Source organism: Eublepharis macularius, chromosome 5, assembly GCF_028583425.1.
Source record: "Eublepharis macularius isolate TG4126 chromosome 5, MPM_Emac_v1.0, whole genome shotgun sequence".
Classification (NCBI taxonomy): Eukaryota; Metazoa; Chordata; class Lepidosauria; order Squamata; family Eublepharidae; genus Eublepharis; species Eublepharis macularius.
The window spans coordinates 23,205,190-23,230,448 of NC_072794.1; the positions used below are offsets into that span (position 1 = coordinate 23,205,190).

Here is a 25,259-nt window from a genome sequence, read left to right on the forward strand (position 1 = left end):
TACATACCTGACAAAACCACGTTGACTCCAAGAGGCTAATTTTACCCTACTTGGTGAGTTAGCATATCATTACCTCCAACTGAGTAAGGTCGGGTCAGTCTTGAAGGTTTGATCAGAAGCTTCGTCTTCTGAGAACCTCCAGGGAAAGGAATACAATCTCTGGGTGAAGGACTTGAATTAGGAGGCCGGCTATTTTCTGTTCAGCTTCAGAGCTTTTGCTACTTGTTGTTCCAACCTTAGGGTGGTGCCTGAAGTTCTCCTGAAATTACAGCTGATCTGCAGACTATGGCAGTCAATTCCACTGAAGGAAATGGCAGCTTTGGAGAGCAGCCACTATGGTATACCATAGAATCTAGGAGGCTCAAAAGTCTTAGAGTGGCTACAGAGGGTGGATTCTTCTGCTTCTCCTATGGCATGCCATAGAGACTGAGAGAAACTAAATGATTCTTTCCTGTAAACTTAGGACTGTTTGGAAACTGATAGAAGGAATAGACTACTGTGGGCTGGCGTCTTCCAGTGGGTCTTCAGAGCTTCCCCCACCCAAGGCTAGCAGCCAATTATATTTTTTTCAAAAATTGGGATCAAAAAGCTAGTATGACATACATAACACATGTGTACAGAAACCAACAGGTGATATCAGGTAGGCGAAAAAAAGTTATAGGAAGTGGGACATTTATATTTTGGATTTGGTGGGAGGAAGTATCTTTATGGGTATGGGAGGATTTGGAGAGGCAGATATTTGACCTGGATGTGCCATCACATCCCCGCTGAAGTTCTTCCTGTCCACAAACTCTACCCTCCTCAGTTGTACCTACAGTTACCAACTCCAGCCTGGGAAATTCATGGTGACTGGGGACGTTGCCTGAGGAGCAAATTCGGGAAGAGGTTTCACTAATAACAACCACAACATTTTATTTATATACTGCCCTTCAGGACTAAATACTACACTCAGGGGGGTTTACAAAGTGTGTTCTCATTATCCTCAGACAATCACCCTGTGAGGTGGGTGGGGCTGAGAGAGCTCTGAGAGAGCTGTGACTGACCCAAGGTCACTCAGCTGACTTCAAGCAGAGAAGTGGGGAATCAAACCCGGTATACCACACTCTGATGCTCCCATTTTCTCCAGGAGAGCTGATCTCCACAGTCTAGAAATCAGTTGTAATTCCAGAAAAACTCCAGGTCCCTCATGGAGGTTGGCAATGCCAGGTGTGCCCCCACCCTGAAGCGCTCAGTGCATCCCATTTCTCCCCATGACATACTAGGTATGACCCTCGGACACTACTAGGCTGTGTCCTACCCCACCAGGTGCCACCTCCTGATCCACCAGGCCAGAATCTCAGGGTGATATAGATATACAAAACTTTTAGCTCAACTCTGTACATATTAAATCGGGCTTAATCACAACTGTGCCTAGGAATCCTAATAGCTCAGCCCTGCCGCACAATATCCCCTACCTTCTGCAACATTTTCTACATATATTAATAGAGATCCCATTATCTGGAAGGTGGGGGGTGGGGGTTCGAGGAATGGGCCTGGGAGTTCTGGAGTGAGCTCCAGCAGGCTCCAGAGGACTTCCTTGTTTTACTGGGAGTGGCATAAGTTACCCCTGCAAAAGCCCCCCACAACCCCCAGGTTGGACCCCGGAGGACCTAGCAACCCTACATATTAACCAGTTTATAGATTCGCACACCATGCTTTGAGTATATTGTGTTGAGTCCCCCTCTTTCATCCTCTGCCCCTGCTCACCTGGCTGATAGGGGGAAAAGAGAGGGGAAGCAGGCCAGGACCCACCAGAGCACATGGTGAAATGGCACATGTGTGCATTCTGGAGGACCCAATGATGTCACTTCCAGTTGAAAACCAGAAACTACAGGGTCTCAGCGAGGCCAAATTGGCCCCAAACATAGTGACATCAACAGGGCCTCGGGAGTGTGGGAGACAGCAGGATTTAGGGCCCCCCACCTGCCTGGCAACCTCCACCCCCACTTTAAAGGGAAAGGAAACAGGCAACCCCAGTGCCAAGTTGTGGCTGGGAAGTGCAGGCAACAAGGATACTCAGTGAGGAACCTGAAGTGCAGGCAGTGGAATTGGATGAGTGTAGGGATCAGAGCAGATGCATTAAGTAGAGAGTGAGCAGCTGTGGGGCCCATCAGAAGCCACGGGCCCTGGCAGCCGCCCCACCTTGCCATGTGCTGATGGTCCTCTTACCCTCCTGGTGGGAAGGGGGTCCTCCTGGCACACACCTTTTCCTTGTTCCTTGCACAAGTGTGCTCTTACACCTGTGTGATGCTGTCACTTCCAGTGATGGCACTTACAGGTGACATCATCATGCAGGTGCAGGAGTGCGTGCGCACTTTGCAGTGGGTCAATTTGGGCCCCAAACAGGCCCAATTCAGCCCATCTGGGGTGCAAATTGACCCACTGCGCAGCATGGGTGCACTCTTGGGGCAGCACAATGACTTCCCCGCTGGGAAGTGATGTTGTCGCGCCACCCCAGGAGCTCGCCTGGAAGGCCCGTTCCCATGCCTTTCCCCCCTGCTGACCAGGTGAGTGGTGGCAGGGGTGGAGGGTGGGAGCAGGGGATTCCCCACCCCCACTGGGGAACTGGTAAACCTATACTGGTGCCAGCCTTGCTTGATGAAACCCTGGCCAGGGCAGCAAGCTTGCTGAGGTCCTGCGGTGTTCTATCGGCTTGAATCCAACATGTTTGTAAAGCTCTTCTTCATATAATCTTTCTATAAGTCTTTGCGATCAGCTAGTTTAAGGTCAAACCATATCAAGCCACTCAGTGGTTGACTTCAGCCCAATGTCTGCTCCCAGATTTCTTCTCCACTCTCTCTCTCTAGCTAGCCAGGATGATGCATAACCTCTTTTGCTGGAAGCTACGTAATTGACATAATGTTGTTCAGAGCGAGCTTGTTCTTTCCTATCAGTAGCATCTAATCAGCATCCTTACCTGAAAGGTAATCTCTGCTGATCTCCTGCTGGCCCATTGTGCGGCTTCTCAGAATAGTGGGCCTTTGTCTGTTGAATGTTACACAGCTGAGAAAGGAAGGTCAAACGGCCTCCTCAATGCCCTCCCTTCTTTGTCCTTAGGTAGAACAGCAAAGCAGGTAAAGCCTAGGTGTTTGTAGAGATTTCCCCACCCCCTACACACACACACAAAAGGACCCCAATGTTTACAGGATGAGCAATAAGGAATGAAGTATACAGAATAAGAAATCCCAAGATTTTTAAAACCATCCAGTCCTTTTCATATGCTCATGTGTAATAGGAGCACGTGCTACTTGTGGTCCTCCCGATATGCACAGTCGCCATGTCGCCAATGTGGGCAACATGCATATTTACCATGAGCACCCAGCTTCTTTATGAGCCAATTGACTCATAGATTTTTTCAGGCTTTGTACATGTCCGCACATATATGTATGGTCAGGGCTTTTTTTCTAGGGAAAGAGGTGGTGGAACTCAGTGGGTTGCCAGCACAAGGGGCAACTCTTGGTGGGAGGTGGTGCCCGTGGTACTACATGTGCACTTGCAAAGTGCGCACATGCTCCCAGGACCAATGACGTCACTTTGGGTCAGCTGGAACAAGGGGGGAGTTTTTAAAAGTTTAAATCACCCTTGGCGAAAATGGTCACATGACTGGTGGCCCCGCCCCCTGATCTCCAGACAGAGGGGAGTTTAGATTGCCCTCCGCGCTGCTCCAGTGGCGCAGAGGGCAATCTAAACTCCCCTCTGTCTGGAGATCAGGGGGCGGGGCCACCAGCCCTGTGACAATTTTCAAGAGGTTCCGGAACTCCGTCCCACCGCGTTCCAGCTGAAAAAAAGCCCTGTGTATGGTAAATACATGGGTTGCCACAACACAGCATGGAGGAGAACTATGTAAGCTGGCTTGGGTCCCATCAGCGAGAAAGGTGGAGTATCAATGAAGTAAATAAATAAATTGGCCAACAGTGTGAGTCAGGAGACTCAAAACAGCTTACAGTGTTCTCCTCCATGTTGTATGAACACTGGCAACACGTGTATTTACCATGCTTGTATGTGTGAACACATACAAACTCTGAAAAATCCACGTCTGAAAAGTATGAAAAGTTTTGATAGTGCTAACCCCCCCCTCCTAATTTTAAAACTTTATAAACTGGCTTTCTAAGACCAAAATACCTTGTTATTAACTCAATTACGGATATTTAATTTCATGGGATTGTGGTGAATAAAAGCTGTCAGTGTGACATTTGTTTGTCTTCATTCTAACAAATTATGGGGAATTTTCACTCTTAAGTACTGAAGAAGATGCTTTTAGCAGTATTGAAATGAGTCAGACCCTGGAGCTTTTGTTTATTCTGCTGTGAATTACTGTATTTTTGGTAGTGTTTGGGCACTGTTGATGCTCTCCTGACATTGTGGAAATGTATGTATGGATGATTTATACATACAGTACTCTTAAGTTTTGTTCTGCTGAAACCTATTGTTCTGGATGTAAAGTATGTTGAAACTTTTTTATGCATTGCATATTATGTTCATTCGGCTGTGAATTGTGTCTGTTGTAGAACTCATTACTTCGCTTTATGGAAATATATTGGTGTGGACATTTCTACATGTAGCACTCTATGTTTCATTCTGCTGTGAGTTATTACGCTGTTGTAAAACGTATTGTAACTAATTTTTCATGCATTCCGTATCGGTTTATCTGTTGTGACATACAAATTGTATGGTTTTGTTGAAGTCTTTACCTGTTGGTTTGTTCTGTTTGTGGGGAATCTTTTCCTCTATGCCATTTTCCTAAGCCCCAGATGGCCCTCCAAAGCTGCTAAATGTGCCTTTGGAGGAAACGAAGAGGATGTAGACAGCCTCCTGGTGACCTTAAGTTTTCTTCCCAACATGCAGGTAAAGAGGCAACCTCTTCTTCTACTCAGGTCACACAACTTCAAGCACTGGTAAATGGATATGGACTGCAGACTATACTACTGTGTATTGCTGCAAGTATGACCCTACTGAGTATTTTCGGTGCCATTTAATATGTCACGTTAATTGTTTATGCTTTGTTTCAGCATTGTTTCAGCTCTGTATCGGATTTCTGCTTGTTTTCAAATTTCTACAGTCCACGTGCTGTCTATTGGATGTCCTAGACATTGATTGTATTGACTTACACGGTATGAGTGTCAGAGAGAAAGGTGAACTATAAATAACATAATAAATAAATAAAATTCTGAACTAGGGGAGGGCAGTCCTGGGGCTGCTATTTAACAATAAAAACAGTGACTGCACCCTGTCTATTGTGGCCTTCAGATTTTGCTCCTAGAACATCAGATTTGCTGGAGATGCCTTTGAATACACGGACAATGCTGTTGTCTTTCCCCTGAGAACCCAACGCCAACTTTTTAAAAAATGGCTACTACAACCAAGAAGTAGAGCTTCCAGATGCTATTCAACCTGGTGTTCATCATTTTACAATGAAGCACACTTTCTTTCTGAGAATCTCACATTGCCCAGAACTCAATAGCACCTCAATACATTTTCACAGTGCATTGGCCATTTTGAATTTTTTAAAAATTATTTATTTGATTTCCATTAAAGTTCCAGTTTCAGTTTGTCACACCTTCTTACATTCATGGTATGGTCTTTAGCACAGTATAAACCAACTGAAGTACAGTTACTTTCTATTCAATGTTTCTCTCTTGTATATAATTTATGAATAAAGGGCTCAAGATTATTAGGCAACACAAATTATAATGGAGCGAGGTGTGAGTGTGTGCCTGTGTTGACCTCAGAAGGACTCTTAAAGGAAAGACTTTTTTGCCAACAGCCTCCCTTATGAAAATACAGTTGCAAGGGGAGAAGATATCCTTGCAAATCTGACTTTGCAAAGAAAAATGTTTGCAGACAATAATCGGCTTTACAGAAAAGCCTGCCAAACCTATTTTAGCAGAGGAAGAAGTAGGTTGAGGACCTTACTAGAACAAATACAGGGCTTGATCCCATGGAGGATTTCTGTTGATGCATGAGGAAGGAAAATTTTACTTATTCCTTCCTCCCCTTGCAAACTTCTTGACTTCCCATTCGCACTGTTCCCAGAGTTGTCTTCTTCACCCCAAGGAGCAGCATTTGGGAAGGCATATTTTTGGCAGGATCTAAGATCTCTGTGCAGCCTTAAACTTCCTGCGCATCAGTGGATGACTATGGGGTTTCAGGAGAAGGTGGGAGGAGAGGGAGAGAATAATCCAGTTATGTTTCCAGTTATGGGGAGGATCATGATAGACTCTTTTGTTCCTCCTCCTCTGTCTGTCATGGGGGCTGAAATCCAGGTCCATCCACACACAGAGGAAAGAAAAAACCTGAAGCTGCACACTATGGAGACCCAAACTGGCCTGGCTCCAGAGACTGCTACTGAGAGCCATATGAAAAGTGGCAGCCCAGAGGTTTGAAGAGAAGCCTTGAAGTAGTGCTTCAGTCTGGTCAGATGAATAGTAGGATTTCTCGGTTCCATCGGCAGAAGAGCGAACAGGTCTCACACACCAGGAAGAACATCGTGCAGAGCTGAATGCAAAACCTGTGGCATTTACTAGGAGTCCTTCCTTTAGCTGCAGCTGTTGCTTTGGCCTAGATATATGTGCAGGATTCTGCTGTCAGGTTCATGGATTCTGCGTCTGTTTTGCAAATCCAGTCACATTCTTTCCAGTGTATTATATAATCTCCAGGAACAACGGAGGTTCTGGTCTCTGGAAGGAGCCAAACAGTGAGCTCATTGGCAACTTGAAGCATTGCCCTTTGTGAATATTAACAGTGGGATTCATGGATTCTTTGCAGAGCACAAAAGGTGTATTCTTCTGCGGCTCGTTTAAAAACCTCAATGGCAGTATATCCATTGCTTTGAAAGATGCATTCATTTTGAAAAAGAATTTATTTTGTGCTTATGAAGCTAGTCTCTTTGCCGGTCATGGTATAAGAAGTCAGATAAAACCCAACACGTTTTTTGTGTGTGTGCCATTCTTTCTTTTAAGGGTAACAGTGGGTGCAACATACATCTCACTGAAGTTAATGGCATAGCTCTCCTGGAGAACTAGATTGCATGCACTTTGAAGTCTTGATATTTCTGGATATGGATTTCTATGGCGGGCAAGGAAACAGAAATTGCCTCTGGCAAAGAGTGTGGCTCCTTCTAGCTGCTAAGTCTTTGCAAATGAAACACAACATTTGTTTAAAAAAATCACTTCTTTCTCATTCCATAACTTAAGTGCATTGCTTCAATATGATTCACACATGAAATAAAGTTAGATTGATTTGGGTGGGGCGGGGGTGACTGTACAGTATTTTCTGACATAATGAGGAATAAACCTGATATAATATTAGGTGCACCTGTGTCTTGTATATACAAGCACACCTCTCTAAATGCATGCACACTCACTCACTCACCTTGTCACACAGCACTCCAGTTTCTTGGCAGGTGCTTCACGTGTTAAAATGGGGAGGAATATAAAAAATCATGCAGTTTTCTAGAGTGCATGAGGAAATTTAATCATGGGCTGAGCTCAAACCTTAAATTCTTTTTTTGCATACATTTCCAGCTACTCCACAAGTGCCTCCCCCTTTCAATTTTCATCACTCCTTGCAAGAAACCTTTGTGTATTCATTTTCCCACTCTCAATTACCCTCACTATCCCTCAGTGACATTAGTGTGCAGCCAGATCTACTTAACTATATGATAGACAGATGCGCAGTATTGTGATGTCATCTCATTCATAACATGATCCCTGATTGGGTGAGAGCAGACATGTGACTAATCCATGAAGGACGAAGCAGCAACCATCAGGTGAAAGACACAATCAAAGGCACAGCATCCAGGAGACAAACAGGAAGTCTAAGTACTGGGGGGACAACCCTCCCAGTCACTACTTTCCATCCGAAAGTTGAAAGTCGGGAATATTTACTGCAGCCTTAGTCAAAGTTCAAAGCACTAATTTCCACAAGTGGCTTAAATAAAATATGAATTTTAGTAGGAGTTTGATTTCTCCTATGTATTCTTAGATGTTTTCCAAATTTTATATACAGATATTTTTTCAATTTGTTCTATAAAACGGTGAGAAAATGGAGATTAAAATTTTGCAACATTGTTCACAAAGGGTCCAGGTTTTCAAGTGGGAAACGAATTTACAAGTTTCCAGATATGTCAAATAGTCAGTTCTTGGCTTTACAGGAATCCTCTTGAAACAAACAACTCTAGCCTTCCAGTGGTGCTCAGCCCTTCCCTCTTTTCTCACTCTAACTGGGGCACACAAATGATCCAGGCACTCAGTCTGTCCAGAGCATCAAACCCCTCAAGATGTAAAGTAGGAGCTCTGCATTGAGTACAGGTGGTCAATGGGGTTTCCCACTCTTGATTGCAGCGGCCCAGATTCTGAGGTTGCTAAGAAACAGTCGCCCAAGTTGCTGAGGGACGTGTCGTCGCTATCGAGGTCGTGGAAAAGCGGCTCAACACCTTCAGGAGAGATAAACAAATGTAGTTGTTTATTGAAGGCCCAACCCATCACAAAGTTCCCCCTGCTCAAGCTCCTATGAAATTAATCAGGGTTTCTCATGAGTAGTGCTCTTGAATAGTTCCTCATTCATTTCAAAGTCTTGTGCAGGGGACCCTCCTTCTGGATTATACCTTTAGAATTTTAACCCACCCACTCCTAGGAGGCTTCAAATATGTAAACGTAAATACTATATACAAACCAATTCAATAAATGAAACAAACAGTAAAATGCCAGTTTAAATAATACTGAAATCTATTAGACAGGGAAGAAGGATATTCCAGTTTTGGGTCACCTTCTCAAAGCTGTCTTTCTATAGGTGTTTCTTGAAAGCACCTAACTAGTATTCTTAATAGAATCCTCTTGCTTCATCTATTGCAGGAAGAAGTGCTTTATGAAATAATGCAACTTTTTCTTTCGATGGTGCCTTCAGAATCGGCAACATGCAGTATCTTCAGTCCTTACCATAGGGGTTCATGTGGTCCCCAGGCATCTGTGGTGGAGTGAGTCCTTGCCGGAAGGGATCTGAGCTATAGACACTTTGATCTATAGCCAGCGTTTGCTGTGGGGGTGGTGGCAAGGTAGTATACGAACTCATGATCCCCTCGAGGCCAGCATTACTGCCAGTGTGTGTTTGAGCTGGAAGACACAGAGAGAAGCAACGGTTCTTCAGGAGTTCTCCACCTCAGCCTTCCATCCCACCTACTTGGGCAAGAGCTAGTTCTCATCTGTCTTGTTGACTTTTCTGATGACAGTCCTGAACTTCCAAGCCTAGCAGCTGGGAACTGCTTGCTATTTCCACAACATTTAAATTCATGCTAGCCAAACCCACCGAGTGATACCTGCTTGTTTCTCAGTTGCAGCACAGATGGGCTAACCTATCAGGGAACATCCAAAGGTCTACAGGACTTAATAGCAAAAATCTATCTATAACGTTTCTCATCTATGTAATACAGGAGGTCTCAATATGCCCAGTCTCAATGGTTTCTCATTTATAGATTAAATGCATCCAGTTCCTCCATTCGTCTGCTATTTGTGCAAGACGGTGGTATGTTCATTCAAAACAGGGGCAGCGGGGATTGAAGGAGACACCCAAGACAGTGTGGGAAGACTAATGAATCACAAAGGTTGGAAGGAAGGCCATGCTGGCCTATGGAACATTTTTTAGACCTCTGAGAAAGCTTACAAACAGCAGAGGAGTTTTCTATTGGCCACCAGTTGCCTGTTTTGCCCTGACAGGTCCTACTCCCTGCTCCTCTCCATCTCCCGCATTCTGGCCATATAAAGGATGTGCAGAAGTTGGCCCAATAAACAGTGCGCTCTGAAAAGAGAGGAAGTACAAAAAAAAAAAAAACCTTTGCACTGGTGTCAGTGCCTCCCTAGAAAGAGAGCATCTCCCATTCTGAGATTCCTGGCTGGATGCAGCAAAGGGCATAAGGAGATACAGGGTTCCCCTGACAGAAAAGTAACCCTTTAATTTGGCTGTACCAGAACTGAGTCGCTGTGTGTTTTGTTGATCTTGCTGTTGCTGTTGCTGTCGTCTTGCCAATTTTTTCATCTGTTACCAGAAAGGAAAAGTTAGAACAAGTCCAACCCAAGCATGTATACACAGAATATTATCCTACTGATGCCACAATCTGTAACTGCTGAGACACCTAAGCAGATCATAACATCCTTGACAAATATTTTAGTCCAGCCATGCCCCATTAACCTATCTGGCTCATAGCGGCTGCTTAACTGTCCATTCAGGTAACTCCTCTGTGGTCTATCAACATTATATGAAATGTCTAGCTCCCCATTTGCATGTCAAGATAACTGCATTGGGCTATTGCCTGAACTACCCTTGAAAACATGAATCCTACTTCTTCACACAATCTGATTCTCATAGCAGCTCTCATACAGCCATTTAGTATACATAAGACTTCATAAATAATCTGGTTGCCCATAACCATGGGAGAAGAACACAGAATTACAGTGCAATCCTAAACAGAGTTACTCCAGTCTAAGCCCATTGAAATCAATGAGCTTAAGACTGCAGCAACTTTGCTTAGGATTGCACCATTAATCTTGTAGCTGAAAAGATGGAGAAGACCAATCCTACAAACCAATCTGCTTCCAGCAGAAGTCCACTGTGCTTTCAAAAATTCAGTGTAAAAATATACGGAGCTTCAACTTTTCATATAATGATTTCAAGTTTTAGAATTCCCCCCTAAAACCAAACTATCCAGAAATTTGCTCCCAAATTTCTATTCCTCGTCAAGGAGAAAAGTTCCAACTATTGTACATTATATTTCCAAGAAATAGTGTATGAATCTGACGTTTCAGTTCAAAATCCCCCTTTGTTGGAACCTTGAACTTTTTAATATAGTTTGAGCACAATGACCACACACACACACACCATGTACACTTTAACTTGGAAAAATATGGCAGTTTGAAATCTGATTTTTTAATTTTAATGTTTGGTTTTCAAGATGCAGCTTTCTATGCACAGAATTAGAGTGGCATGTTTGTTTCATCCTAATTGATTGAGATCTATTATATGAAATTTCTGAACAGCCACATTTCCTGCATGAATTCATTGCCTGTTTTTGCCTCTTACATTCTTCTTAGCATTTCCAGAAACATGTCTCCTGCCCCAAGAAAACGCCTCAAGATCATAGCCTTATTTTTCTCTTTCCTTACTGATCCCTGCAATCAGCTGGGAATCTGCTTCTGATCCCCCCCCCAAATACTTTGCTGAGTACAGAGCAAAATTTCCCCAGCAGGAGATCAGTAGCCAACTCCCAGCTGATCCCTCATCAGCTGGGAATGGGCATCTGAGGGCTGCAAGTAGCGAACAGACGCAAACAGCCTGTCAATTTATTGACTGCCTGATCACCACCAGTGAACAGAAAGCAAGCCGAGCTGGCAGGTGTTCAAGCATCTCTAATGATGATGGACTGGGTCTGGGAACTGATGGTCTAAGCCATATGTCAGACATTCTCTTTTTAGATGGTGGCTGAATTGGTACTCCAGGCATGAGTTTCAAATCTGGACCAACTGTACATATTTCACTCCAGTCTAAAGGCTTATGCAATAAAATGGTGAGTTTCAGATCTGGACTAATTGCACATATCCCACCCCAGACTAAAGGTTTTGAAATAAAATGGTAAGTTTTTTAAAGAGAAAGATTACCTTAGCTCTTTGATTCTGGAACCAGACCTGCACAACGCGGACACTCAGCCCTGTCTCGGCTGCTAATGTTTCCCTCACCTTCATGGGAATGTCAGAACAAAATAACAGAACCCTGTTATTTATTCTTTCAAACAGAACAGAAGATAGAAGATAGACACTTATATATAGATTTGCCAGCATTTGATTTGTTTGGATTTTCTTTCTTTTTTTGATTTTGCACAAATAAATAAATAAACAAACTAATAAATAAATATTTTTTTAAAAAGAGCTACAACCTCAATCTACTTTTTGTTACCATGCCTAATGTTATAATAGTCTTTTTTTCTAATGTTTTGCCTGTCCACACAGTGAAAAACCAGCCAGAGAGCTTTCAAGTTGTGATAACAGGAGGAGCCTACCCAGGGCTCTTCTCCCTGCTCAAAAAGGAGGTCTATTCAAGCACCTGGTTGGTCGCAATCCATGACTGATGGGTTCCGTTTGGTCCCTAGGGACTCAAAGTGGCACCTTCAGACCACAATATCTAGGATTACAACAACATGGGTCCCTCCCCATGTGAGCAGATGATTCAACGAGGTCTTATGCAGCCATCTCCAGCAGTTGAAATGCTCATGATGCCTGTCCGTTTTTTACCTTCCTACATGGCTTAGAGGACACCTCAAATGATGCTTTGAATGCCCGGCGCTGTTGCGTTGTTAGGATTGTCCGGGGTCGCTTGGGCCTCTTTTGATCCTTGTTCTCCTCAGACGCTTTTCTGGTGCCTGCCCCCATTTTGCCCAGGCTCTCTTCATCGTCACTTTTACCTAAAAAGATTTATAAAAGTTTCACAAAACGGGATTCAGAGCGTCATTTTTACTTTAAAAAGTTGCAGCCTTTTAACAGATACACTCCATAGTTGAGGGGCAGCTTAAAGCACCTTCATTTCAATTTTACCCAAGATGAACTAAACAACATAAGACAGTATCTGTGAACTAACTAAAATTAGTGTACGCTGTGTTACCAATTACAACATTCCTCTTCTGCTATTACTTCTTTAGGGGATCTTAAAGAGGAATCTCTTCTGGAGTTAAAGAAACATTTGATCAGCTGTTGGTCCTTCTGTTTCCAGTGAAATGTGTTCATTTTTTACTACTACTTCCCAGAGGGACAAACCTGACACCAGAACCACACCAAACCTACATACCTTCTCATTGCCTCATCCTAGGACTCTAGTATCATAGCCTGGGACATTTTTTTCTCCTTCCCTCTATATTTTTTAAACATCCAGATTGATAGAGAACTTTGGATTTATCTGGATGAGGGACAGTAACAAGGGAAAGCTGACCTGGGGAACCATGCTGGTACTGCACAATAAACCAAATAACAGAAAAGATTTTAGTCATAATAAAACAAAACAGAAAATTACACCAGGGCTGGAATGAAAGAAACCCAGATACAGCCAGCCGGAAGAAATGCCTTCCTAAAACATGGAAGTTTTAACTAACTTCATGAAAACCAGAAGCAAGTTGGGCATACGGTTTCCCCAGGCAAAATGTTCCTTAGGGAACTACACCACTACCTAGAAGGCCCTGGGTCTAGATGCCACCTACTGAATTTTAGATGGCAGGGCTTTCAAGGACTCTGGATCCCAAAACATAAGGCTTTAAAAAGTCAGCATCAGGACTTTGAAGTGAGCCAAGAAATCGTTTAGTTCCTAATAGAGTTCCTTAAGCTTAGCCTGCAGTCTAGCCTCTACGTTCCTCACCAACTGTAGTTTCTGAATACTCCTCAAAGGCAGCTAGACCCAGGATACATAGCTAGAATCTAACTCCAAGAATGAGACTATCAAGTTGTGAAGCTTGGGGGCCACACCCCATGCATTAACCTTTCCAATGGCATGTGCATCACTGAATTAACGTATGTTAATTTTTGCAGATGGAAAGGACATTTTCCTTGATAGATGAAGAAACCATCAAAAATCAAACATCTGGGATTAAGGTTTGAATTCCACTGAAGTCTTCTGCAGTAGTGGTATGTGTGTATACACACACTCATATACATGCATAAGGGACCCACAGCAGATTGAGATAATCTGCCCCACTTCAGAATGTAGATGGAAGATCATATTTTGAATGGTACTCCGTTAACTATCTCCTTGTGGTAGGATTACCAGGTTGTCCTCCATGGTGGGGTAACTTCCTGCTCCTGCCTGGTCGGCCCTGCTCTTGCAGCAGGAAAAAAACAGGAAGGTGACTGCGGAGGCAGTGACATCACTTCCCGCTACTGTATACCCAACACTCTAGGAATTTCTCTACCCAGTCCTGCTATTCTTCCCACCCAGGGGTCATTTCGTAGAAAAAGAGCTCCAGGAACTCATTAGCATAACTTATTAGCACAACTCATTAGCATATGCCACACCCCTTGACATCGCCGGAAGTGTGTCATTAGCATAGCTGATCTACATATGCCACACCCCCTGACATCACCTATCCTGGCTGTTTTGGACCCAATCCTGGCCATTCAGGGCCGAAATTGGGCCCAAAATGGCAAAAGGGGCTGAAAATGGCCGAAAAGGGGCCCAAAATGTTCAGAATTGGGCTGCTGCTGAGTGGGAGAGTGATCCACCACCCATCAGAGGCCCAATCCTGGCCATTTTGGGACCAATCCTGGCTGTTTAAGGCCCGATTCCGGACATTTGGGACCAAATCCAGGCTGAAACGGGCCCAAAATGGCCAAAAATTAGGTGGGCCACCTGACATATGACCTCTTTGGAGAACTGCCAGAACTGTGTTCCTGCATGTCCCCCCTCAAAATGAGCCCTGTTCCCACCTCACTCAATCAGAGGGCAGGGCTCTTTACCAGGTAGGGCTCCTGCAAGCGCGATGACGTCACTTAGTGATGTCACCACGCAGCCCATTTGGGCGCAGATCGGGCCCGTTGTGGGCCCCTGCGGAGTGCAGGAGCATTCCTGCGCTCTGCAGGGGCCCACAACGGGCCCAATCCACGCCAAAACGGGCCCAATCTGCGCCCATTTTGGCACGGATCGGGTCCTTTTTGGTGCGGATTGGGCCCATTTAAGGCCCCTGTGGAGCATGGGAGCATTCCTGCACTCTGCAGGGGCCCACAATGGGCCCGATCCAAGCCAAAACGGGGCCGATCCGCACTCATTTGGGCGCAGATCGGGCCTGTTTTGGTGTGGATTGGGTCCGTTGTGGGCCCTTGCGGAGCACAGGAACGCTCCCGTGCTCCACAGGGCCCCTGATCCAGGCCAAAACAGGCCTGATCCTGGCTGCTGCTGTGCGCGGGGGCGCACAGCACATCAGGGGGGCGCACATTGAAGGTGCACCCCCCCCCGCTGGCCAGGTAGGTGGGGCAGGGGTGGGAGGGGGGGCGGGGGATCCCCCGCCCCCACCGGGGGTCTGGCAGCCCTATTGCCAGGGATGTTTTTGCTTCCCAGCCCGCCGCTGCATAGCCTCCTCACTCTTCTTTACCACATCTAATCTTTCTGAAAGCACATGCATACACCAAAAAGCACAAGATAAAAAGAGGCAGCCCAATAGAGACTCATGATCCCACAAGGATCTTAAACATGTGCATGGGCAGCCTCAGTCAGGGCTTCTTGGTAGGGGCACATTGTGTGTTTGCTACCAGAAACAACAGCGTTAACACAATACCAGCATCAAAGATGATCAACACACAATAAGTGAACCTATTCCTAAGCAAAGAGGGTTAGGAAGATTTCTCCAGTTCTTAAGGTTTTCAGCATTTTATAACCACAATGAGTTGCTGATAACCACCAACACCTTGACTTGCAACATTTTCCAGTTCTTATAAAAATGACATCTTCTGAAACTGTGATTTCCAAGCTGAAGCTTGAATTTTGATCTTAAAATTTGAATGCAGACAATGTTCGAAGCTATTCCCTTTTACCCCAATTTCTTTTGAAAAACTATCACGGGAAGCTGCCTTTTTCACAAGTTACTGTACAGCTTAACATGTGATTTAAAGCCCATATTTATCTGGGTACTGGTCTCTGGTTTCATTTGTAAAGTGAACTCACATTGGTTCTTTCTTACAAATGGATGTACAGAGACACATGAAGGCTATACGGGCATTCACTATACCATGTGGGCTGCGCTACTGAGTCTGAGGCAATCGCTCTGTCTGCTCTGACTGGTAAGGTCTCCTTTGCAGGTCTTTTGCATCACCTTTTACTTGGTCCTTCTAATTGGAGGTGCCAAGGATTGAACTCAGTACCTTCTGCCTGCAAAGCAGATGCTCTACCACACAGCCATGCCCCCAGTTTGCAGTTGGGTGTGTGAAAACACAGTAATGGCACGTCTGCCATTGGGTCTGGCCTTGCAGTTACGTTGCTGCTATCTTTAGTAACCCGAGCAAACAAGCACATCCTAAACAGACGGGCAGATAGGTAAATTTATTGTATATGGCCACTGGCCTTTACAAAACAAAACATATATACAAACTACAACCATAAAATTTAAAAAGAATTCTAAAATACCAAACATTAAAATTATTCAAAACACAAGCAAGACCCAGATTTACTGCTCAAACTGATGAGATGCTTTCTTAGAAACTGTACTTGCTCTTGTTTTTCTAGCGGCCAAAGCAAAAAGTGCACTTTATAGGATACAGAGGCATCTACATCAGATAACATGTAGACTATGGCTGATTCCGCACACGTTGGATAATGCACTTTCAATGCACTTTATCAATCGTTTGAGGTGGATTTTTTGTTCCGCGTATGAAAAAATCAGCTCCAAATGATCTATAAAGAGGATTGGAAGTGCATTATCCAACGTGTGCGGAATCAGCCCAATTTATCAGAGAAGGAGTATATGTTATTTAGGGTCTTGGTCAGGAATTTCTTTCTGGGTTCTGTATACAAAGGTCAAGCAAGAACATAGTGAAGAAGGTCCTCTACCACATAAACAAATGCATTGCTCCTTTGGTTTTTTGCCCCAGTTTGCAGTTGGGTGTGTGAAAACACAGCAATGGCTGCACGTCTGCCATTGGGTCTGGCCTTGCAGTTACGTTGCCACTATCTTTGGTAACCTGAGCAGACAAGCACACCCTAAATGGTATTTCACAGCTTCTAGGAGTCCTTCCTGTTTCCAGTTCTCTTTATCAGGGTGAATATTTCAAGAATAGTGGCAATAAAATATCTTCCGATCTGGATACGTGGAAGAATGAAATAGGGAAAAATCTTTGAAACCACTGGGAGGAAGAAAAAACTCAACGCACAACAGGACAAGAGGATCCCATCCTGTGAATGAAACGTGGTACACAGTACCCCCACCCTCGCGAACACCTGCTCGCCAAATCCCTCGGAATGATGGGAAGTTGATTCTGCTTTAATGTAGCTGTGCTTTTAATTAACTCAGCCTTTCAAGCCTACCAGGAACAGTGTAGGAATTAATTAATCTTTAAGACTCCTCCTGATGTCACATGGGAAAGGACTATGGGCGGTTTACATTGTCTGGAATGACCCCAGTGCAACCCCCAAGGCCCAACTGGGAGGTGGCAGGGATGGAGAACCGGTTTCAAGCATGAAGATGAAGAAATTCTTTGGTTGGAGGGAATTAGGGAATGGAGAGATGTTAGTACACTTTTAATTGGAAAGCTTCCCTTTCAGAGGCCGCCTGTTTACTTAGGCTCAAGCTCTTGGGAAGAAGTCATTGAACGGAGGGCTTTGCAGCTTATGACCAACATATGGCTTCCAGTGCTCGGCTCTTTATCTTAATTTTCTCATAAAGTGACCCTAAGTTTCTATTATGCTCCTTGGCCTCTTCTATTTTCGAAGAGGGCTTTCAAGACAGATGCTGGCGGGATAAGAATACATTGTAATCTCCCAGCCTGATAAAATATCATTAGAGATGGTCTTATCTGGCTTGTAGTCATTAATTGCTCCTTATTTATTTTTAAAGCTTGTCATTTGGCCAGGTGGACAGTTTCTAGCGATGTAGGCTTCATTCCCTGTGAGACGCATAGATTCTGGTTGCTGGAACATCTGTTTTCTTCCCTAGTGGCACCAATCTGTGGGTTTAAGTATCTGTGTGGGGACGAGGATGGTGACGTGACTATTAGTATATAAAACAGCTCTGAGCTAACAACAGGCTATCAAATCTCAAACAAAAAACTAGGTTATTTAGAAAATGCAACCAAGAATTTGATCAGGAAAATTGTCTTCTGTTACAAGATCTGTATTTATTATGTTGACTGGAAACATTCCCTGTCAGTTTCATTTTTTTCTGATCCTCTCTACCTAATTCAGGAATTAACTAAAGCTCTCTAAACCATACAACCAGATTCTGGAATAATTAATAATAAAATTAAGCAGGTTACTTGTGGGATGGATGAAATGCCCCCGCAGGCCAGATGTAGCCTACAATGCCAAAACATCTGTGTTGGCAATGCGAAGTCCACACACAGGAACACTCTGCCATTTCCCCATGCTTAGATAAAAGATTTCAATGCTCCACATTTTATTAGTCATCTCTTCTTCACCATTTTTACTACTTGGCAGGATACTCTTCTCTGCTCCTTTTTCATCAGGTAGTCCACTGTATCCCGACTAGCATAGGCATCATGGAGCTGGTATCCCATGCCCTTCCAGCAGAAGTCAACTGCGCAATGACCAGTTAAGAGCAAGAGCCCCATCAAGACTCAACTCAGGCAACAGGGACAGGGGGCAAGGGCATGCAACCATTCAGTGCAACCTAAAGTAGAGTCAAGCCCATTGACTTCAATGGACTTAGAAAGGTGTAATTTTGCACAGGGTCCTACTCTTCGTCTTCTGCTTCATTGGATAGATTCCAGCCTAGTCTCCTTGTATGTCAGGAAATCTCTTTGGAAGAGCGACATTTTTTCTTCCATCAAAGAGGCTTCCCTCTCCTTTGTTTGTCCAGTTATTTTCCTCTGGCTGCCACGAAGCCAGCTGTTTCCCAGTAGATGGCAGCATTTTGCTGATTTTGATCTAGACAGCAATGGAGTTTTCAGGAGAGGTCACTTCCCTGTCAAAAAACCCTGACATCACCAAAGCTTGCATTGGACTGCTGCAACCCACTTGTAGAAATTTTTTCCACATCCTCCCTCTCCTTGCAAGGAATTTTGCCCAACATCCTCTTTGGTTTGCTGGAATTGGAAAGCTGCCACTGCCCCACCCCTCAAAAAACTACTGTTGTGTGCATCAGCTTTGATTCCAGTTTTCCATCTTTCTTTCCTCCAATGGCTGCAGGGTACAGGCAGAGCGCTTTGGTATTTTTTTACCCTGGAGAGAAATGGCCTGCTTTGCTTTGCAATTTCCATTAATACAAGGAGTCCCTCGCAAGGCATTCATGCTCCTCAGAAGAAAGAACCTGCTTTTGAAGCAACAAGAAACACGGTTGCTAACCATGTGTCATGATCTGGCTGTGCCAGGAAGGCCTAGCAAGGCCTCAGAAGCCTGTTAGCAGTGAGAGTAGGCCTACCTACAATTCCCAGGAGCCCCTGGGCCGTTTTGGCACCCTTTTTGGCCAATCGGAACACTGGGGGCTAGTGCAATATAAGTCTGGGAGGGGAAAAGCCTGTGTTCTTTCTCCCAGGGAGCAGGCTAGAGGAGGTTTCTGCTAGGGGGAGAGGCCCTCATCTAGGTAGGGTGAGAAGACAGGCCTGGCAGACGGAGGGGCAGAGAGTTCAGTTGCACTAGGGCCTTTTGTTTATTTTACTTTCACCCATCTATTGTTGCTAAGGCACCTTGCTTGTTTGTTTGATATTAACTGACCTCCTTGTAAATAAATCCTTTTGTTTGTTGTTACTCTGCTGGGTCCTCCCGCCTGTTCATTGGCCAAGCTACGGAGGTTAGAAGGGTTGGGAGGGTACTCTGGGCCTTCCCAAGGGACCCTAAATCCCAGAGTGGTGGCAGCATAAGGTGGCTCACCCCACCTGAGGCATGACACCATGTCTTTCTGAGTCCCGTAGCTCACCCTCCCCACCTGTCTGCAGAAGCCAGAATGACTTCAATTTTTCCCATAGTGGGCATGGTATTCCGTCTTTCTCCCCACCGAGAGACTCAAGATGACTTACAAAACATTGAAAATCTATGTAGGGATAGGCAGAGTGTTATCTACTTTGGCCCATATACTATGGTTTCATTTTAAAATAGACACTTTCTTCCCCCTGCTTTACACTTGGGGTGCCTGGCTTCCATCTGTGTCCATTGCAAGGTATGTGGGTAGTTTACAAGCATTGTACCAATGCCTGCCTATACCAAAGAGGCCCCTAGCATCCTTACCTGTCTGCCAGCATATACAAGCAAGGTGTATTCTCTGCAGGGCAGGCAGACCACCTGTCTATCACTGGGGGCCAACGCCTGTATTCCCCCTCCTGACCTCCACAGCCCTGCCTGCCAGTTTTTACAAAAAAAAAGCATTTCCTTCTGTCCTCTGGAGGGCAGGTAGGCTGGCAGCCACGCACGCATTGCCTACAACATGCCTATTGGAGAAAGGAGCAGCATAGCATCCACACTTCTTCCTAGCTCAATATACCCTGCCATACAGTAGATATGAGTAAAGCATATCATTGCTTCCCTATTCTAGCATGCATGCAACCCCAACAATCTCAGATTAAAGTAAATTCTTATGTTAAGCATTTGCTTCTCTGAGGACTGAGAACAATCTTCACTCCACCCCCTTAGCAGGGCCATGGCACAGTGATCGAGCATCTGTTTTGCATGCAGAAGGTCCCAGGTTCAATTCCCAGCATCTCCAGTTTAAAAGAACAATTAGTATTTGATGTGAATGATCTCAACCTGAGACCCAGAGTGGACAATATCGACCTTGATAGTTTAATGGTCTGACTCAGCAGAAGGCAGTTTCATGTGTTCTGACCACTGGTGATTTTAATTATATATTAAAATTATTTATAGTTCACCTTTCTCACTGGGATTCAAGGCAGATTACACACAGGAAGTTAATACAACCGACAGCATGGAACATCCAATAAACAATGGTCTTTCCAACAGGGCTTTTTCATTGATTCTGGCTCTATACTGCATCGATTTCTCTCCACAGTTCTGTACGCACAGTCAAAATACCCCAATTCAGTCTCCAAAGTGCTTCCCAGCCTTTTTTGCATTCTGCATGAAGAAAGGCTGCATCTGCCGCAGAACTGAGCTTTCCTCGGTTTTTCTCCCTTCATCTCCAGAGTTTCATGCTCCCAGACTGGCATCGAAAGAAATACCACTGTTGCTCTATGCTAATGATTCAGTCCTCATATCTGAAATGAAGACTGGCCTGAAGAATGGGTAAGGCAGAGACCCTGTTAAACATCATCTTATCGATTACAACAGTATGGTGATACACACTTGTGGGGTTTGCTCAACCCAGTTTCTTGGTATCTTACCCTCCTACATGAGAAATTTAATAGCTTTTCATTATGTTTGGGCATTTGCCCTAGCTCGATTGAATCCTAACCCCTCTGAAGTACTGAGTGACAGATTTTATTATATTCCATACTCAAATTGCTTTTGTTCTTGTGATCAGGGTTTCATAAAATATTTGTCTCATAAAATACTGGAATTTCCACTTTTTACTGTTTTTAGGAATCGTTAGATTTTACCTCTTTTAACTTGTGCCCCAGTTAATAATTTTCCGGGGAAATTCTTCCCTATCTGATGCTAGATAGTGATCCAAATATAACCTTGTTGGTTGCTAAATTTCTGTCCTGCATATTTTCCTTTAGAAATTAATTTATTATTCTATTATTCGTTGCTCAAGATTATTTGATCACAGAAGCTGAAAAGGAAAAGGTGTCTTAAAAGGAAAAAAAACTTGCAACTGTTGGGCGAAAGATGCTGCAATATGGCAAACACAAAAACTCTGCAGAGAGCCCTGAATCCCGCTTGATATTTTAAAGTTTTCACCTGTGCTTTTTAGTCCATTCTTTGGCGACTTAAAAAAGTTAAAAACAGCAACATTGCAAGGTTGGTGCTATTTAAAAAACACAAAAAATCTTGTAACTTTCCTCAGCGATCAACTGACGAAACGGATGTGTTTCCCAGAAAGCCTGCTGCAAAAACGGCATTTCCCTAGTGCAGAAATTAAAAAAAACAGATACCACTTTGGTTCAACTACCGCAAAGTGTAGAATTAAGGAATCAATGCAGTACGAGGACGGAACTGATGAACAAAGTGGATCCGATCTCATGGGTTGAACTTGAATACACAGAAAGTCCAATGTAAAGTTCACCATGTGGAAGAGACCAATGATGTAGGATTTATACTGCAGAAATTTGGAATCAACCAGAAATCTAAAAATAGAACTGAAGTGGAATGTATGTATCCACATGATGCATTCAATGATGCCAGGTTTACATAGTGGGATCCTACTCACAGCAACAGGCAGCCCGAGATATACATAGTAGTAGATCACAATCCCTAAACCTTTACCCAAATAGCTTTCTAAATCATTCCATACAATACAGCCCTATTACTTGTTTAGAAAATTCAGTTTTGCATAGTTTGTGGAAAGCCAGGACAGTGGGAGACTCATCAGGGAGACCATTCTATAAGGCGGGGGCCACGACAGAGAAGGTGTGTGTATGGGCAGTTGTTGAGTTTGCCCATTTGCAGTAGGCCCTGCTCCGATGAGTTAAGCTGTCGTGGCAGAGCATAAGGGAAGAGGCGTTCCCACAGATATGACGGACCAAGGCCACAACATGATTTTAATGCATCAAATAACTTCCAAACCAGATGGCAGAAATATCCTCAGCGGATGACTCTGCCTTCTCCTGCAAATTTTTCAAGAATCTCAGGCTTAGTTCTCACTAAGGTGCAAAACTTGTGAGCTGTACCACTCATGTGATGGAGTCATGTGATGGAAAGTTCCATCATCGAAAAACATTCCTTAGGTGCAAAAGTGAGCATATCGAATCCTTTTCCCTGGCATGTTTATTGTCTGCCTGCAAGGAATATTTAATGTGGGAAATCATATTAACCATTATACCATGTTGTCGCTATCTTTTGATCATGAAATTAAAAGCGCTTGTAGCTGTGGAGAGTATCATTGGGAAAGCTTGTTTCTTTGACCTCAAAAGGCCTACCACCAGCTGTCTTGCAATGGTTGAGAGCGCAGCAGGAAGGTAAAATGGCCCTGAGCAAGCCAGGCTGAAGGCCCTTTGCAGTGCTACAGGCCAGTGCTGCAGGGCCACTCAGCTCAGACTTGGCCAGCGGCACCAACCATGGGTGGTTGCGTCCATCTCTTCAATTGTCATTCATCATTGGCACCATTGGCCAAGTCTGAGTCAAGTGGTCCTTGCAGCACTGGCCTGACTCTGGAGATGGGGGTGGCTTGACTTTCTTGCGCCTGACTGTCAACGGTCCTCCACAGTGATGGCCCACCAGAAACTTTCCCAGAAAGTTAAAACGGCCAGTCTGCCCCTAGTGATGGTACTCCACCATCCAAGATCTGCCATCCTACCACCTTACCGGAATCGGATGCAGCTGGGCTGACTAGGCTGAGCAGTTCCCGCTCCTTCTCGAAGTCGCTCTTGCACAGGAGCTGCCCCTCCTTCAGGACAAATTCATCTCCCTTCTGGAGCCGCCTATCACAGACACAGCAGCAGAAGCAGCCCACATGGTACACGCTCTTCTGGGCTCGCATGACGAACTCGCTGGGGGCGATGGCTTCCAAGCAGCTGCTACACTTTACTGCAAAGAGCCTGCCGTGCAAATAGAGCGAGGTTAAGGTTGGGTTGGAAGGGTGGCAATCAGTTAAGCAACAGACGATTGACCGGGCTGAAGACCCCACAAATTCCTTTTACTGCTTTATTTCAGATTCTTATTTTTATCCTGCTTTCTCGCTGCTCTGCACGCCTCCTCTGGCAAGGTGTTCTACAAAGGGGAGTCTACGGAGAAAGCTGTGGGCCTAACAAACGTTGTCTCTCGACAAGGAGGGATCCCCAACAGATGACACTGGGCTGACCTCAGCTGACGGTGGTCATGTAGTGGGATCCTTCAAATATTTGGCCTCCAGATCTTGAAGGGTTTTGTAGCACCCTGAGCTCAGCACACTGAGTAGATTGTTATTTATATTCTGCCTTTCTATCTGAGACTCAAGGTGGATTACATAGTGTGAGATCAGCACAGTCAGTATCAAGGACATCTCAATAAACAATGCCATAGGGTAAATAAATGTAAGTTTACAAAGACGTAACATTAGCAGAAATCCAATACTGAGTTGAAGAAATGCTGAAACAGAGCATAAGCAATTCTAGGACTGATATTAGACAACACAGAGCTACCCAGTAGGATCATACTTAAAGCAACAGGTAGTACATAGGAGCACATACTTAAGCAACAGATAGGACGTAAGGCAACATAGTGTTGATGTTTGCCCAGAAATACCCTGGGAACCAGTGTAGTTGTTGCACAAGTAGTGTGCGTCACTTATGTGGCAAGGCAGTTAAGGCTCCAAGAGAAGGCAGAAATCATTTGATGCTCCATACTCCTTAGTTTGGGCTTTTGCATTTATCCTGATTTTATGATTTTATTTTAATAGCAATAAATGGGGTTCCCATGTTTTAATGCCTCTCCCTATTAAATAAAACTGCCTTTCTTAGAAAATTAGGCAGATGGAATTGTAGCCTAGCCATTTCACTGACATTGTCATTGCCAGACTTTCATTTCAAAAATCTTGATGGTCTGTATCCTACCACGCCGCTCAGCAAAACTGGAAGCCTTCTTCCAGCCTAAGGAACCTTCTTCCTTTGGCTTAAGGGGCTCTCCTGCAAGCAGAGGGTTTCTAAAGTGGGAACGCCACATAAGGAAGAGGAAGGCTACTAAGCTGGAGGGAGGCTTCCAACATTGCTCAGGTGAGTGCTAGAATACAGGCTGATATATGGGCACGGTCTGGAGTAGGACCATTCAAGGAAGCAGGTGGGAGGCTAATCCCTTTTGCTGCCACTGCCACGTCATTGTCTTGCTCTATCATCAACCACCTTTGCTGCCAGCGGGGTTACCAATCTTAAAGAAGGGCTTGGACATCTTATGGGACTACAACTACAGAGATCTGTTCCATTGCAGGAAATGCCAGCTTTGGAGGGTGGATTCTATGGCATCGCATCCCCACTGAGTTCCCTTTCCTCTTCAAATTCCTGCAAAGCTACTCCCAGGCAGGCACCTCTCCAAAATCTCCAGGAATTTCTTAAGGCAGTATTGGCAACCCTAGCTGCCAGCATCAGAGCCGGAGGGCAGCTTTGCAGGAACCATGCATGTTCACTCTACAATCTGACATGCAGCAGCATGTGAAATTGTGTACTGAGGTAGCACTCTACAGCCTGGTGCAGGAGTGTGTGTGTGGGGGGGGGGGGGTTACATGATTTAAACATGCACAAAAAGTAGAAATGAAGCTGCTGACTTTCACTCAAAAAGCCTCTGCTTAATTCCAAATGTTGGCAACCAGGCCTAACTTTAACAGCACACATTACTCTGGAAACCAACTAACTGGTCAACCGACCAGATGACCCAGGTTTGGTACCCCATACAAATATGAGAATTGCTTTTGCAGGAACTATTTTTCCCACGGTGAAGCATGCAGCCACACA

At 44.6% G+C, this 25,259-nt stretch overlaps 1 protein-coding gene across 1 annotated transcript in view; it reads right to left on the minus strand.

The window, feature by feature from the left end:
* Positions 1 to 8,312: 8,312 nt before the first annotated feature.
* The window catches only part of LMX1A (LIM homeobox transcription factor 1 alpha), a 96,075-nt gene continuing 79,128 nt past the window's right edge, over positions 8,313 to 25,259 (minus strand). Inside the window, exons 3-8 of the mRNA XM_054981199.1 lie at positions 23,143 to 23,375; positions 12,315 to 12,484; positions 11,685 to 11,762; positions 9,999 to 10,068; positions 8,976 to 9,149; positions 8,313 to 8,473 (exon numbers count right to left, since the gene is read on the minus strand). Coding sequence (XP_054837174.1) covers positions 8,313 to 8,473; positions 8,976 to 9,149; positions 9,999 to 10,068; positions 11,685 to 11,762; positions 12,315 to 12,484; positions 23,143 to 23,375 — 886 coding nt within the window. The remainder of the gene's footprint in view (positions 8,474 to 8,975; positions 9,150 to 9,998; positions 10,069 to 11,684; positions 11,763 to 12,314; positions 12,485 to 23,142; positions 23,376 to 25,259) is intronic.